The following is a 14,534-nucleotide window of genomic DNA, read 5'->3' as shown; positions in this document are numbered from 1 at the left end:
AGATTGCACCACTGCACTCCAGCTTGGGTGACAGAGCAAGACTCCATCTCTTAAAAAAAAAAAAAAAGAGTAGAAGGATTTCCAGGCTTAGGAGAAGGCACGGGATAGATTCCGTGCATGTGATAAAAAATAAAACTGGGGTGGGCTTGGTGGCTCATGCCTGTAATGCCAGCACTTTGGGAGGTCAAGGCAGGTGGTTCGCTTGAGCTTAGGAGTTTGAGATCAGCCTGGGCAACATGGTAAAACCTTTTCTCTACAAAAAATACAAAAATTAGCCGGGTATGATGTTGTGCACCTGTAGTCCCAGCTCCTCCAAAGGCTGAGGTAGGAGGATCACCTGAGCCTGGGAAGTCAAGGCTGCAGTGAGCTGTGATCATGCCACTGCATTATAGCCTGTTTCAAAAAATATACATATTAAAAAAATTGAATACATGTTTATTGGTCTGCTCTTCTAAGACATGAATAATTTGAGAAACACTAAGCAAACTACAAAGAGTTGTTAATAAGCTTGTTACTCTCATAATAACATAAGCAACTTGCATTGTATATTAGTCAAGTATAATTTTATGTTCTTAGACTTCTAGGCTAGAAGTCAGAGGAGATTTGGAAGTGGAATCAGTCCTTATTTAGGCCAAGATCCTTTGTTTTCTTGCAGTGGTCCAAGGAAGTGTGTGTGTTCTGGGTAGAAGAAACAGCATGCACAGAGGCAGTGAGGAGAGTAGCTAGGGCTTGGGGATTGCTTGGAAGAACTGCAAGGAGGCCAGTGTGGCAAGGAAGGGGATGGATCAGTGGTCCTGGAAAAAAGCTCCTGAAGCAATATTAAGCGTGGAAAAAAAAATGTACATATAGAAACAAACAAAGGAAAAACATAAATGAAAGGATTAATCTCATGGAAGTGAGCTTTCAGGTGATTTTAAATTTTTTCATTTTTTCTTTTTTTACTTGCCAAATTCTTATTTTAAAAAAATGTTTATTTTATAATTGAGAAAAATAAACCAGGCTTCAGGTTTAGGTTGTCATTTCTAGATTTTTTTTCCTATTGATGTTTGCTTATATAGTATTCCTGATCCTAATATGGTAAAACAGAATGAGGAATCAAGGAAAAAGTCAGAAAGGAAGTAACTGTGATAAACACTTTCTCTAAGGCCACAAATGTAGCATAAGAGCACAGTTCAACAAACCCAGTCCTTGCTATTTTAATTGCCTCTCATTTTGTATGATTAGGAATTGGAATTTCATTCAAAAGCTGATTATACATCTTATTCTTTTCTTTTTTCCTAATTCCAGCTAAAAAAAATCTTATTAGCTATCTAATTATAGCTTCAGGAAAAGTGATGGATTGATTCATTACTCCACAAGTATTTTTAAAATTCTATTATGAATGAGGCAGTGTGCTGAATTATGAGGATACAAGGATGAAAAAGACACAGCTGTCTTTTTCTACCCTCAAAAAATTTAGAGTCCAATAGGGGAAACAGACGGTAATGGGCATTATGATACTGTAATAAATACTATAAGCTAATGACAAGGTGCCAGAGGGCATACAGTAAGAGAATGTAATCAGCATGGGGTGGGTTGGAAAGGGTGGGTTATGAGAGAAGGCCTTGTAGGAGGTGGTGGCTAAGCTAAATCCTCAAAGAGTCATGATTCTGTATGGCTAGCACTTGATGGAGTGGGAGAACAAGGCTGGGGAGTTAATACACCATGCTATCTAGTTTGGACTTCGTCAGAGAGCAATGAAGCCTCTGGAGGCTCGGGGAGAGTATTGAAATGTTTTAAGCAGAAGAGTAACGAAATGTTTTAAGCAGAAGAGTAACATGATTAGAGTTGGGTTTTGTAAAATATTCTTCTTGCGCTTTGGAAAATGAATCAGAAATGGATAAGGCTGAGGGAAGGAAGCGTAAGTGGGGAGGTTACTGTAGTATAGCAGGTCAGAAATGACAGAGTCCACAGAGAGTGAGGACAGAGCAAGGAGCCAAATTTAGAATTTATTGGGAAATGAAATCCACAAGTTTAGGCTGGGTGTGGTGGCTCATGCCTGTAATCCCAGCACTTTGGGAGGCTGAGGTGGGTGGATGACATGAGGCCAGTAGTTTGAGACCAGTCTGGCCAATATGGCAAAACCCCATCTCTACTTAAAAATACAAAACTTAGCTGGGTGTGGTGGCACGTGCCTGTAATCCCAGCTACTCGGGAGGCTGAGGCAGAGAATTGCTTGAACCTGGGAGGTGGAGGCTGCAGTGAGCTGAGATCGCGCCACTGCACTCCAGCCTGGGCGACAGAGTGAGACTCTACCTCAAAAAAAAAAAAAAGTTTAATTTAGCAATTTATTAAACCAATCCTTGAATCAAAGAGAGAGGAGACACTAGAATCAAGTCAAATATTTTCATTAAAATATACATTTTCTGGCTGGGCTTGGTGACTCATGCCTGTAATCCTAGCACTTAGGGAAGCAGAGGTGGGCAACATACTGAGATCCCATCTCCATTAATATATAAAAAACAAAAACAAAAACAAACAAAAAAAACATTTTCTGTTTAACTTAAAACCCGAAAATGAATACCTTATTTTTTCAAAATGAAGAGTATGGCTGATTTACTTCTGATTTTAAGATTAATAGGTTAATTTAAACAACAACAACAAACGAAAAAGCTCACTACTCAGGGCTAAACACTGTTACCATTTTAGTAATAACCTTCCAAACTTTCTCTTATGTATATACATTTAAAAAATTAGGTATATTAATCCATTTCATCATCTACTTATTATTTTTTTTCCCTACAATCTGGATATGTTTTCATATCATTAAGTATAGACTGACATTGTTATGTTTCACAGCTAATAAACCACCTTTTGCTTAATCATTTCTCCTAGGCATTTGGTTCATTCCAATATTTGTTATTATAAACAACGAGATGAACATTCTTGTAAATACATCTTTGAACACTTGTCTGATTATTTCCTTATGACATATTCTTAAAAGTTTCTTGCTGAGCTAAAGGGAATAAATTATGATGATTACTGCCAGATTGTCATCCAAAAGGATTATTCCATTTTAAACTCATAAAAAGTGCCTAAGAGTATTTCTCAACAGGCTTGCTGTGTGGTTTTAAAACATGTCTACAGATTCTCTGACACTCCTCTTCCCTTCCCTTAACATCTCAGAGGCCTTTGTACTTGCCTCAACAAATCGCCACAAAATATGTGACGGAAGTGATGCTGCTTCTAGGACTTCTGCAAGTTTCTCTCGGCACACTGGCCTGGGAGCCTTCAGCTGCCAGGTAAGAAGTCCAACCACCCTTAGAGACCACATGGAGAGAACATAGAGGGAGATGGCTGAGAGGCTCCAACCATTCTAGCCAGCAGCTGCTTGACTCTTTTCAGCTCAGACAGCAGATGTGTGAGCTCTCTTTGAGATTATGACTCTAGCCCAGCTGCTGTCAGACCACAGCTGCAGGAGACCCTGAGCAAGAACTGCTTTGCCAAGTCCAGTCACCCCCAGATCTGTGAGCAAAATAAATGACCATGATTGTTTCAAGCCGCTGTTTTGGGGTGGCTTATTATGCAGCAATAGATAACTAGATAACTGAAACAGTTCCCAACACAGAGCACTGTTAATTAAAAACTTTTTTTTTTTTGGCCAATCTGGCAAACGAAAATTATTATTATTACTATTTTTTGATTATCTGAGGTTGAGAATCTCTTTCATATATTTCTTGACAGTTGTATTCTTTGATAGCATTGACAATAATTGGTTTGTAAGGGTTACTGGATTGTTGAATCTGAACCCTTTGCCTATAACATATAATGGGAATATTTCTGACAGTTTGTAGTTTGTCTTTTTTATGTTTTTTTCCCCCTGTATTATAGTTTTATCTATTTTTTATGCAGGAAAATCTCAAAAACTATTCCATTGTTTTCTGGGTTTGATATGATGCTTAAGAAATTTTATCTATCTGAAGATTATAAAAATATTCACAGGGACTTCCTATTATATAGTTTAATTTTTTTATACTTAAATCTTAATCTTTTAAGAATTTATTTTAATCTAAGATTTGAGGCAGAGATATAACTTCATTCTCTACTCCACCTTCTAGCAGTCTAACAGTTATCCTAGCATCACTTATTAAATAATCTGTCTTTCCTCCACCAATTTGAAAGATAGTCTTTCTCATTTGATAAATTTCCATGTACACCTGGGTTTGTGTCTATCTAGACGATCTATTTTTAACTTCTCTTCACCTATTCCGGTCCTAGAACCATACTGCTTTGTTAAAAATACGGTCAAGAGAGAAAGTTTTGATGAAAGTTTTTCCTTAGGGAAGAAAGGCTCAGAATACATACCATTCTGTAGAAAAATTGGAAACTGGGCAGAATTTATACTCTGAACAAGTACCTTTCATAACTGAACAAATATCTTTCTTATACTGCTACCACATACTTCATATTTTTATAAAATTTATTTAATTTCATGATTTGAAATTTAAGAACTAAACAGCAGGTCAATATTTTAAGATATTTCAGTCATAGATATAAAATTTGGTAGGTGGCCAGGCACAGTGGCTCACGCCTGTAATCCCTGCACTTTGGGAAGCTGAAGTGGGCAGATCACAAGGTCAGGAGGTCGAGACCAGCCTGACCAACATGGTGAAACCCCGTCTCTACTAAAAATATAAAAATTAGCCAGGCGTGGTGGTGCGCGCCTTTAATCCCAGATACTCAGGAGGCTAAGGCAGGAGAACTGCATGAACTTGGGAGGCGGAGGTTGCAGTGAGCTGAGATCGTGCCACTGCACACCAGCCTCGGTGACAGAGATAGACTCCATCTCAAAAAGAAAAAAAATTTTGATAGGTGAGTACCATAAAAATAGTACTACGAATTTTCATATTTATAAACGTGTTTTTATTTACCTAATTAGAATATAATTCTTAGCCAATCCTTGGGTATGATTATGAATAAACTGCTAATAAAGGACTCTGGTCTAAGATAGCTGGTCTAAATCAGCAAAATATAATATATGTAGCAGACTCCAATCAAAATCAATATACCTAATTTTTTTTTTTTTTGAGATGGAGTCTCTCTCTGTCACCCAGGCTGGACTGCAGTGGCGCGATCTCGGCTCACAGCAGCCTTTGCCTCCTGGGTTCAAGCGATTCTCCTGCCTCAGCCTCCTGGGTAGCTGGGAATGCAGGCATACACCACCACACCTGGCTAATTTTTGTATTTTTGGTGGAGACAGGGTTTCACCATGTTGGCCAGGCTGGTCTCGAACTCCTAACCTCAGGGAATCTGCCTGCCTCGGCCTCCCAAAGTTCTGGGATTACAGGTGTGAGCCACTGTGACTGACCACCTAATTTTAAATGCATATTAAGAAATGCCAAGGCCAGGCAGTGTGGCACATGCCTGTAATCCCACACAGCACTCTGGGAGGCCGAGACACACAGACTGCTTGAGCCCAGGAGTTTGAGGCCAGTCTGGGTAACATGGTGAAGCCCCGTCTCTACAAAAAATGGAAAAATTAGCAGGGCATGGTGGTGCACACCTGTAGTCCCAGCTTCTCGGAAGGCTGACACAGAATCACTTGAACCTGGGAGGTCAAAGCTGCAGTGAGCCAAGATCGTACCACCGCACTCCAGCCTGGGTGACAGAGTGAGACCCTGTCTCAAAATAAATAAATGAACAACAAAAACAAACAAAAAAATAAAAATAAAAAAGGAAATGTCTACATTAGGAACTACTTTTACATTATTAATGTACTATTAAGACTGATGGTTCCTCTCTCTCAAAGGCATCACTACCTTAATCAATGGCCAATGCTTGATCATTACCTCTTAGATAATAGTCACAACTTGTAAAGGTATTCATTCTTGGAAGAAAGCTCATTATTTTTTCTTTTTCTTTTTTTTTTTTTCTGAGAAAGGGTGTTGCTCTGTCACCTAGGCTAGAGTGCAGTGGTGTGATCATGGCTCATTGCAGCCTCAACTTCCTGGGCTCAAGTGATTTTCCCACCTGCCTCCCAAGTAGCTCGGTGAATACTACCATACTCGGCTAATAAAAAAAAAAATTTTTTTTTTGCAGAGATATTTTTCCTTTTTTAAGAAGGAACAGTTTTTTTAATTTTTATTTTTCAAGTTGATTTTAATTATAAAGATGATTTTCAATCTCTCTCAAAAGAAAACTTCTTTTTTTAATAAAAAGTAAAATAGCCCTGTGCCTTATGGACTTAACACATTAATAAGGAATGTCTTGAAAATCTTTGTTTTCAGCCTTGCCTTTGAATTAAAACTTTCTTATTATATGTGATAAAATGACTAAGGAACCGTGTCTAATTTATATGTATGTTTCTAAGATCATGATAGTTTTTTAAAGTTTTAGAATATATTAACTATGACATGTTCATAATTTATACTAGAATATGCCTACAAGCTAGCTCTTGAACTAGAATATGTAATTTTAACACATTTTCCATGGGAGTAATCTTATTTTCAAATTGAGTCATCTTTTATCACGTGCTTAAAACTTTTAATCTGTGAGTCAATATCCTTATTTGTCCACAGCACTTACAGTAAAGAGTGTTCAACTATAAAACTTCTTAGATGTCAGTGCACAGTTCGAGTAGAAAGAGTATTGATTACAGGTTAGAACTAGTGCTGGTGGTGAGAAGGTGTTGGTAACCACACCTACAGCTTCTAAAATTCATGGCAGCAAAAGAGGCTACTTTGTTAGCTAGATGATCTCCAGAATCAGCAAAAGGCAAGTACTAATCTTTTTTTTTTTCCTGAGATAAAGTCTCACTCTGTTACCCAGGCTGGAGTGCAGTGGCACCATCTCAGCTCACTGCAACCTCCACCTCCAAGGTTCAAGCAATTCTCCTGCCTCAGCCTCCCAAGTAGCTGAGATTACAGGCATGTGCCACCACGCCCAGCTAATTTTTTTTGTATTGTTAGTAGAGACGGAGTTTCACCATGTTAGCCAGGCTGGTCTTGAACTCCTAACCTCGTGATCCGCCCACCTCGGCCTCCCAAAGTGCTGGGATTAATGGTGTGAGCCACTGTGCCCAGCCTGAGTCACTGTGCCTGGCCTAGCAAGTACTAATTTAGAGAAAATTCAGAGAAAAAGAACTACGATTAAATGTAAAAGTAAAAAATATAAGCTTAGAAGTAAATTTTGTCTACCTACATTCAGATAGTTATCATGTATCATGTATTATTTTACTATCCACAAGCCCAATTATGAAAGAATCATATATATACGTGTATATATATATATTTTAATTTTACTGTAAGTTCCAGGATACACGTGCAGAATGCGCAGGTTTGTTACACAGGTATACATGTGCCATGGTGGTTTGCTGCATCTACCAACCCATCATCTAGGTTTTAAGCCCCGTATGCATTAGGTATTTGTCCTAATGCTCTCCCTCTCCTTGTGCCCCACCCCCCGACAGGCCCCAGTGTATGTTGTTCCCCTCCCTGTTTCCATGTAAAAGAACCGTATATTAAAACAAACAAGCACAAGCACACCTGCTGATTCACTGGGGGCTGGTTTACTTTTCTTTTTTGCTTCTGGTAGAGGTTGGTATGGTCTTTGTCCCACAGGCTCATCACCTTGGATAGTTGTTAAATCATGCATACTGAAGCTTCTTAAACGTTCAGTTATTGCTCCTTGGCTCTATTTAACAGAGAAGTGATAGGTCCAAGAAAAAATATTTAGTATGCTTACATTTAACTATCCCTGAATATTTTATTAAGATAACTTCAGAAAAGCTGAAAGAATTGTACAATGAACACCCAATATTGTTTACATTTTGCGGTATCTGCTTTCTCACATACCTACCATCTACCTATCCATGAATTCATTTTATTTTTTCATGCATTTCAAAGTAAGTTGGAGACAGCAGTATATTTCAACCTCAACATTTCAGCATCATATTTAATTTTAAAATGTAAAAGATGTATGATGGGCTTACCCTCAGAGTAAACAGCATCCATAATGTTGATGTCTCCTAAAACTAGCACTTTGGGTCTTAAACTTTAATATTTAGGGCAACTTTTAATTTTTTGTTTTATTTATTTATTTATATTTATTTATTTATTTAGAGACAGAGTCTCACTCCGTTGCCCAGGCTGGAATGCAGTGGTGTGATCTTGGCTACTGCAACCTCTACCTCCCAGGTTCAAACGTTTCTCCTGCCTCAGTCTCCCGAGTAGCTGGGATTACAGGCATGTGCCACCATATCCAGCTAATTTTTGTATTTTTAACAGAGATGGGGTTTCGCCATGTTGGCCAGGCTGGTCTTGAGCTCCAGACCTCAGGGGATCTGCCTGCCTTGGCCTTCCCGAAGTGCTGAGATTTTAGATGTGAGCCACTAAGCCCGGCCAAGGGCAACTTTTTTTTTTTTTTTGAGACAGAGTCTCGCTTTGTCGCCCAAGCTGGAGTGCAGTGGCGCAATCTCGGCTCACTGCAAGCTCCGCCTCCCGGGTTCACACCATTCTCCTGCCTCAGCCCCTCCAGTAGCTGGGACTACAGGCGCCCACCACCACGCCTGGCTAATTTTTTGTATTTTTAGTAGAGATGGGGTTTCACTGTGTTAGCCAGGATGGTCTCGATCTCCTGACCTTGTGATTTGCCTGCCTCGGCCTCCCAAAGTGCTGGGATTACAGACGTGAGCCACCGTGCCCGGCCAAGGGCAACTTTTTAAAGTAAAAGAGACATGACATTGTTTTAAAGCTAAGCTAAGTCAGGACTGGTAACGGCTCTTCCTAGAACAAGTTAGAAACATGTAAGAGCCAAAGAATCTTGAGTACAAAATGATAGTCAATTAGTGAATTAACTATCTGGCAAGACATATCTACTACTCTACATTTGACTTTAAGTCCTTTCCCTTAACAATATGGCAGACACTAGGCACAGGTGGGTATTTAAGTTGAAATTAAGTAAAGTTAAATAAAATACAATATTCAGTTCTTTAATTGCACTAGCCACTTTTCAAATGTTCAATAGCTGCGTGTGGCTAGTGGCTACTGTATTGAATAGTGCAGACACAGAACATTTCCATCACAGCAGCTCTGAAAGAGGCATTTTCTGAACTGTTCATGTATAACTACATTTCCCCTCCTAAAGTATAAAGCTTTGTAAAAGCAAAAAAAGAAAAAAAAATTCTAAATTTACCTACTTTAAATTTGCATAGCATATAGATGAGTCACTTCTTATTTATAGCTAGATTAAAAATATTCTTCTAAGGGGTTTTTTATACTTATTATTTCTTCGTTTCACACATGTGAATTTATGATTTCCTCTAGTTACAGTGTTACCATAGAAACTAATCCATAATGCTTCATCTCTAAATTTCAAAGTCAAAGGTGCTACAAACATTTGGGCATTACAGTTAACTTGTATTTTACACTCAAGAGAAAGGTCTTAATTTATGAGTCTTGATTCAGTTACTTTGGGTTAATAATATATTATGTCAAAACCAAATGTCATTTCCATATCCCACTTGAGCTGCGTATTTCTACCACATTTTTGAATTGTGATACGAAATCATTAAAGGACTTTATTCTCAATAAAAATAATTGGATTTCACACATTTAAAAAACATTTGTGGCATGGATTAATTTATTATACTTGCTTCCTCCTTATTAGATATCATTTACTTATCAAACAGATAGTTGACAGAAGACTCCAGAGACATACTACAAGGAAGTGACCAGTGTTCATCTGAAACAGATGCCTTCTCAGAAATGTCATTCTCTTTATTTCATCTTCGTAGTTCTGTGCCTTCTCTCAGCAATTTCTGATTTCTTTATTTACTGCCACACAGATGACAAATGACATGCATGTCCATGATACCCTTTACTCAATTCACATGCGATTTCCAAGGCTGGCTATAATTGCCAAACCCTCCCACTCAAGAAGGTACATTTCAGGATACAAATGACTCAAAGCACAATGGAATCAGTCTAGCTTTATAATTATATCATCCCTAAACTTTGCTATGTTTAACAAGCATAATCAACAAATCTCTTGGGATATACCTCACAAATGAACTCACGTACTACTGTTACTTCTATTGTTGGGATAGGTATATTTTGCCTCCAGAGCAAGACTTTTAAGACACTAGAGGAGAGGGACAAATCTTAGGCTTCTTCTATTCTCCTGGTGCGCCTGGTATGCTACTGATATTGAGCATGTAATAAGTAAACTAAATACTCTTTTTATGTCCCTTCTTTTTCATTACTCTTGACTGTTAAAAACTTCTCCATAGATGGCAGCATGTTTTAATGTAAACACTGTAGGTTTTATGCAGAGGTTCAGCAGCAAACTACAGGTATGGCCGCAGGTTTCTCCATGGATAGACTACACCACCCACCAAGGGTTTGCTTCAGGTTCAGAATAAACATGAGCAAGGCAAGGCCCAACCTTGAGGTATCTGCATGATCTATCTAAAGGCTGGTTTTAAATTTAGCTCTTAAGTAACCAATGCTACTATTATCAATACCTAAGTATTATCAACCTCTTCAAGGCTTTCAGGAAAGCCAGGCACTGTAGGGAAAAGCAAAAAGGGAATATGAGCCCTCTTTGAGAAACTCCAACACTTTAACAGCCATTATTACCTTGGAAAATTGGACTTTCCACTGTATATTTTTTATGGATCCAGAATAAAACTAATATAAGAGAGAAATTGGTGCAGTATTGTGGACTTTGAAAACATTATGTAAATTACAAGTATCCAATGTAACCAGTTTAAAGGATGGGTATAATTATAAAGTAATCACTTCTGAAGGCTACCTTATTCCTTCCAGTTTTTACATCTTCAGCACAAAAAGTCCAGTAATAAAGGAACTATGTTTGCTATATTAACGGTAAGTGGAGATATCTTCCCTCTACCCCAGAATTCTATAGCACATGCATAATATGGTTGCAAGTATGCAGTATGGCTATAAGTAGGCAGGGAAAAATGCAAAACTAACAACAGTACAATGTTTAGGCAGATGGGATGGGTGACTTTTTTCCTTTTTTAAAATATTGTCTTTAATATTACAAAATTAGTCAATATGTGGTATACTGTAAGAATTTCCAATCCATTTCTCACTCATGTGTCCTGTATCTAATGCTTTATTCCCATCAATAAAATAAAAATGTCTATTTTTGAGGCCACAAATAGAACATTATAGTCACTTGTAAATAACAATGCTAAAAGGGATTGGTTTTGTTTAAATTAATAATGCTTTGTGTATCTATTTTCTTCTATTTAATTTATATAATATTAAGACAAAAGTATAACAAAAATGAGAAAAGGACCCGGTGCAGTGGCTCACGCCTGCAATTCCAACACTTTGGGAGGCCAAGGTGGGAGGATCACATGAGGCCAGGAGTTTGAGGCCTTAGTGAGCTGTGATCACAACTCTGCACTCCAGCCTGGGTGATAGAGCGAGACCCTGTCTCTAAAAAAGTAAAGAAGAAAGACAGAAAGAAAGAAAGACAGAGAGAAAGAAAGAAAGAGAGAGAGAGAGAAAAGAAACAAAGAGAGAGAGAGGGAGAAAGAGAGAGAAAGAAAGAAAGGAAAGAAAGAAAAAGAAAGAAAGAAAAGTTCTAGTCTAGTCTGCTGTATGGAAACAGCGGTCTTAGTCAATAAAGAGGAAAGGCAGGATTACCATTCACAAGATAATTCCATATTTCAGCACTTTAGATCCTATTCTCTGCAGAATTGTCTGTACTCTGTGTATGTTAAAATTGATCCTAACAATCAAAGTAACAGAGATTATGATGAGAATGTAAAAGTCCAGGTAATTAAGTATTCTGTAGAATATTTTACACATTGAAACTGATCATCGTGAGCAGAACTGTTTCTGAACCATCTGAACTTCAGGTGGCACTAAATTCTCAGGTTTTGGATTTAGGTGGGCCCAAATGCCTCTGTAAGAAACTGAGAATACTGCAGGGGCTGACTGGGCAGGAGGGCTGGGTCCAGAGCTAGCACACTCAGGCTCTGGAAGGGATTCTTCAGCTGAGAAGCAGCTCCCCACACTGGCTCCACACAGAGCTCATTTACATCCAAGGGCACTAGGACATCTGAATGTCTACTCAAGTATCTAAGCACGTGGTTGGCATCCATAAAAAGGGACCCTGCATGTATGAGTAATTCCAATTTCTTTACACTCAAATAATGCTGTCTTTGTTTAAATACTTCATTTCCTGGTTAAACACTACATTAACATTACTTATTTTGTTTTAAATAAGGAGAACTTATTTTGTTTATCAGCACCTTTGTATAAAACCTTTATTTTCTTCACATTTTAAATCACAGATTTAAAAACATATAACCAGCAATGCTTTATAATCGTACAAGCACAAAACATTCTTTTACAGAATAATTCTTATTATACTATTCAGTAAAGAATAGCCACTAAGCTCTATTTCTTGTTGATCCCTGATGTTACATTATAATTGCAGATAAGGTTAGTTCCCAGTTTTTAGGGAAATCTCATTTCCCCATGCACATTTAACAATTAATCTGATCAAGCCCAGAATGGAATTGACTGCATTTGCATTAGGTGAATAAAATATTTTAGTGAGTTTAAAGCAATACGTATTTACTGAAGAACATTGATAACATGGAGAAAAATTTTAAAAAGGAAGTAAAAATTATTTGTAACCTACCACCAAAACTACTTATACATATTTATATATTCTTTTAGTTTTTTCTGACTCATCATACTTTTAGAGCAGTTTCTCAACCTTAACACTCTTGCTATTTTTTGTTAGATAATTTTTTGTTGTGGGGAACATCCTGTGCTTTGTAGAATATTAAGCAGCATCCCTGACCATTCTTTACCGACTAGATACCAGTAGCAGCCCCCTCTCAGTGGTGACAACCTAAAATGTCCCGTGGTAAGGGTAGGGGCACAAAATTGCCTCTAGTTGAGAACCACTGTTTTAGAGATATAAGGGGTTTTAGAAATCATGTTTCACCTCTTCGTTTTACAAGTGAGAAAAATTAATGCTTAGATCAATGCAGATGATTTGCCCAAAATCTCGTGGCTAATTTGTGGCGGAATCAGCACTAAAAAAAATCCAGATTAACTCAATTGCTGTAGCATTCAATGTTTGTTATACCATTCTGCTTCCCTAGATTTTAGGAAAAATAGTACAATCTTCTTTTTCCATTGTCTGGACAAACATTCTTCCCTTTTTTTTTAAGTGTATAATACTAAGCTGTATATCCTCAAAGCCATTCACAAACAGAAAGTCATAGTCAGTAAGATGTTCAGATTTTTGACCTAATTGGGATCATTTAAAATTAATTAGATTTCAACAATTTTACCCGTAAAGCTCAAAAGTCTGTGGTAACTGATTTCTTATATCTGCTAAAGAAATTCACCAAAAAAAGGCTGCCAGAGAAATTCAAAGACATGGTTAATACAACTAACAGTACTTTTCTTCATCTGTCCTTCATCTGGCAGTAGTGTTGCTCATCTGCACGAAACCACCTACGTTTCTCATGTGAAAAGCTATGGAATGCTGTACATCCTCAGCAAAATCCTTGAAGGTCCTTCAAATGTTTATGCTTTGCTCAGCCAAAATAAACTTGTACAGTGACCTTGCGAACAGATGCCTGGTAATGAGGTCATAGAACTGAGTAACATTTTCAGAAAATTGCTTTACGGTGTAATAAATGTTCTGATTAGATTCCTATTTTCACCTTTAACATGCTCAGGTGGTTCAACCTGGGAAACCTAGTCAGTGTTATTACCCGTTCTTCAAAGGTCACACCAAGAGTCCAAGAATTTTAAGCCTGAAAGATACTTTAAACAAACTATATATTGTAAAAATTTTAAATAATTTTCAAATCTTACTGTTGGCTTTCTTGCAGCTTCTCCTTAAACCTGACCTATTTCCTATTTCAGTTTCAATTTACTCTTTAGTATGAAGTGTCTGGTTCAGTGATTCTTCTATGACAATGCCCTTGTTTGACATCTGCAGAGATGAAACTAATTTCGTGTACTTTAAAATAAGCACAGTATAACTTGAGGCAAATAGGGTTAACATTATGCTATGTTCAGCATATTTAATGACCATTTCTAGTGAATAATATAGACTCCAGGATGGGGTCTCCAACATTCCGGTACTCATGAGAATAATGAAGGTTACCTTACATACAGGGATGTTATGGATATAAGAATCACAACATTGCAAACAAATGGGGACAGTTCCAAATCCAGTATCTGATTTCATTTAGGGGATATGGGCTTCTACTTGTTTTGCAGGAGTGACTTAGATGATTTTTATCAATATTACTGCCTTTGGGGTGGACACGTGATTTTAAGGTGTTAACGTATAAATTAAAAGAATAAATCACAAGAGAGCCAGAAAAATAGATATATGAAATAGACACATTTTTGTTTTCACGGCATTTTTACAGAAAAGTATTTCTGTGAGATAATGCTTATTTTAATAATGAAGGGTAATGGGTGGGGTCTTTTTTTTTTTTTTTTTGAGACAGACTCTTGCACTCTCACCCAGGCTGGAGT

General features: G+C 37.6%; 1 protein-coding gene across 1 annotated transcript in view; it reads right to left on the bottom strand.

Annotated features, from left to right (window-relative positions):
- Positions 1 to 14,534, bottom strand: part of REEP3 (receptor accessory protein 3) — a 105,302-nt gene that overhangs the window by 6,701 nt on the left and 84,067 nt on the right. Inside the window, exon 6 of the mRNA XM_034930655.3 lies at positions 7,524 to 7,671. Within this exon, the coding sequence (XP_034786546.1) occupies positions 7,524 to 7,671 (148 nt within the window). The remainder of the gene's footprint in view (positions 1 to 7,523; positions 7,672 to 14,534) is intronic.

The sequence above is a fragment of the Pan paniscus genome, chromosome 8, assembly GCF_029289425.2.
Source record: "Pan paniscus chromosome 8, NHGRI_mPanPan1-v2.0_pri, whole genome shotgun sequence".
Classification (NCBI taxonomy): domain Eukaryota; kingdom Metazoa; phylum Chordata; class Mammalia; order Primates; family Hominidae; genus Pan; species Pan paniscus.
This window is presented reverse-complemented; position numbering and strand designations above follow the sequence as displayed.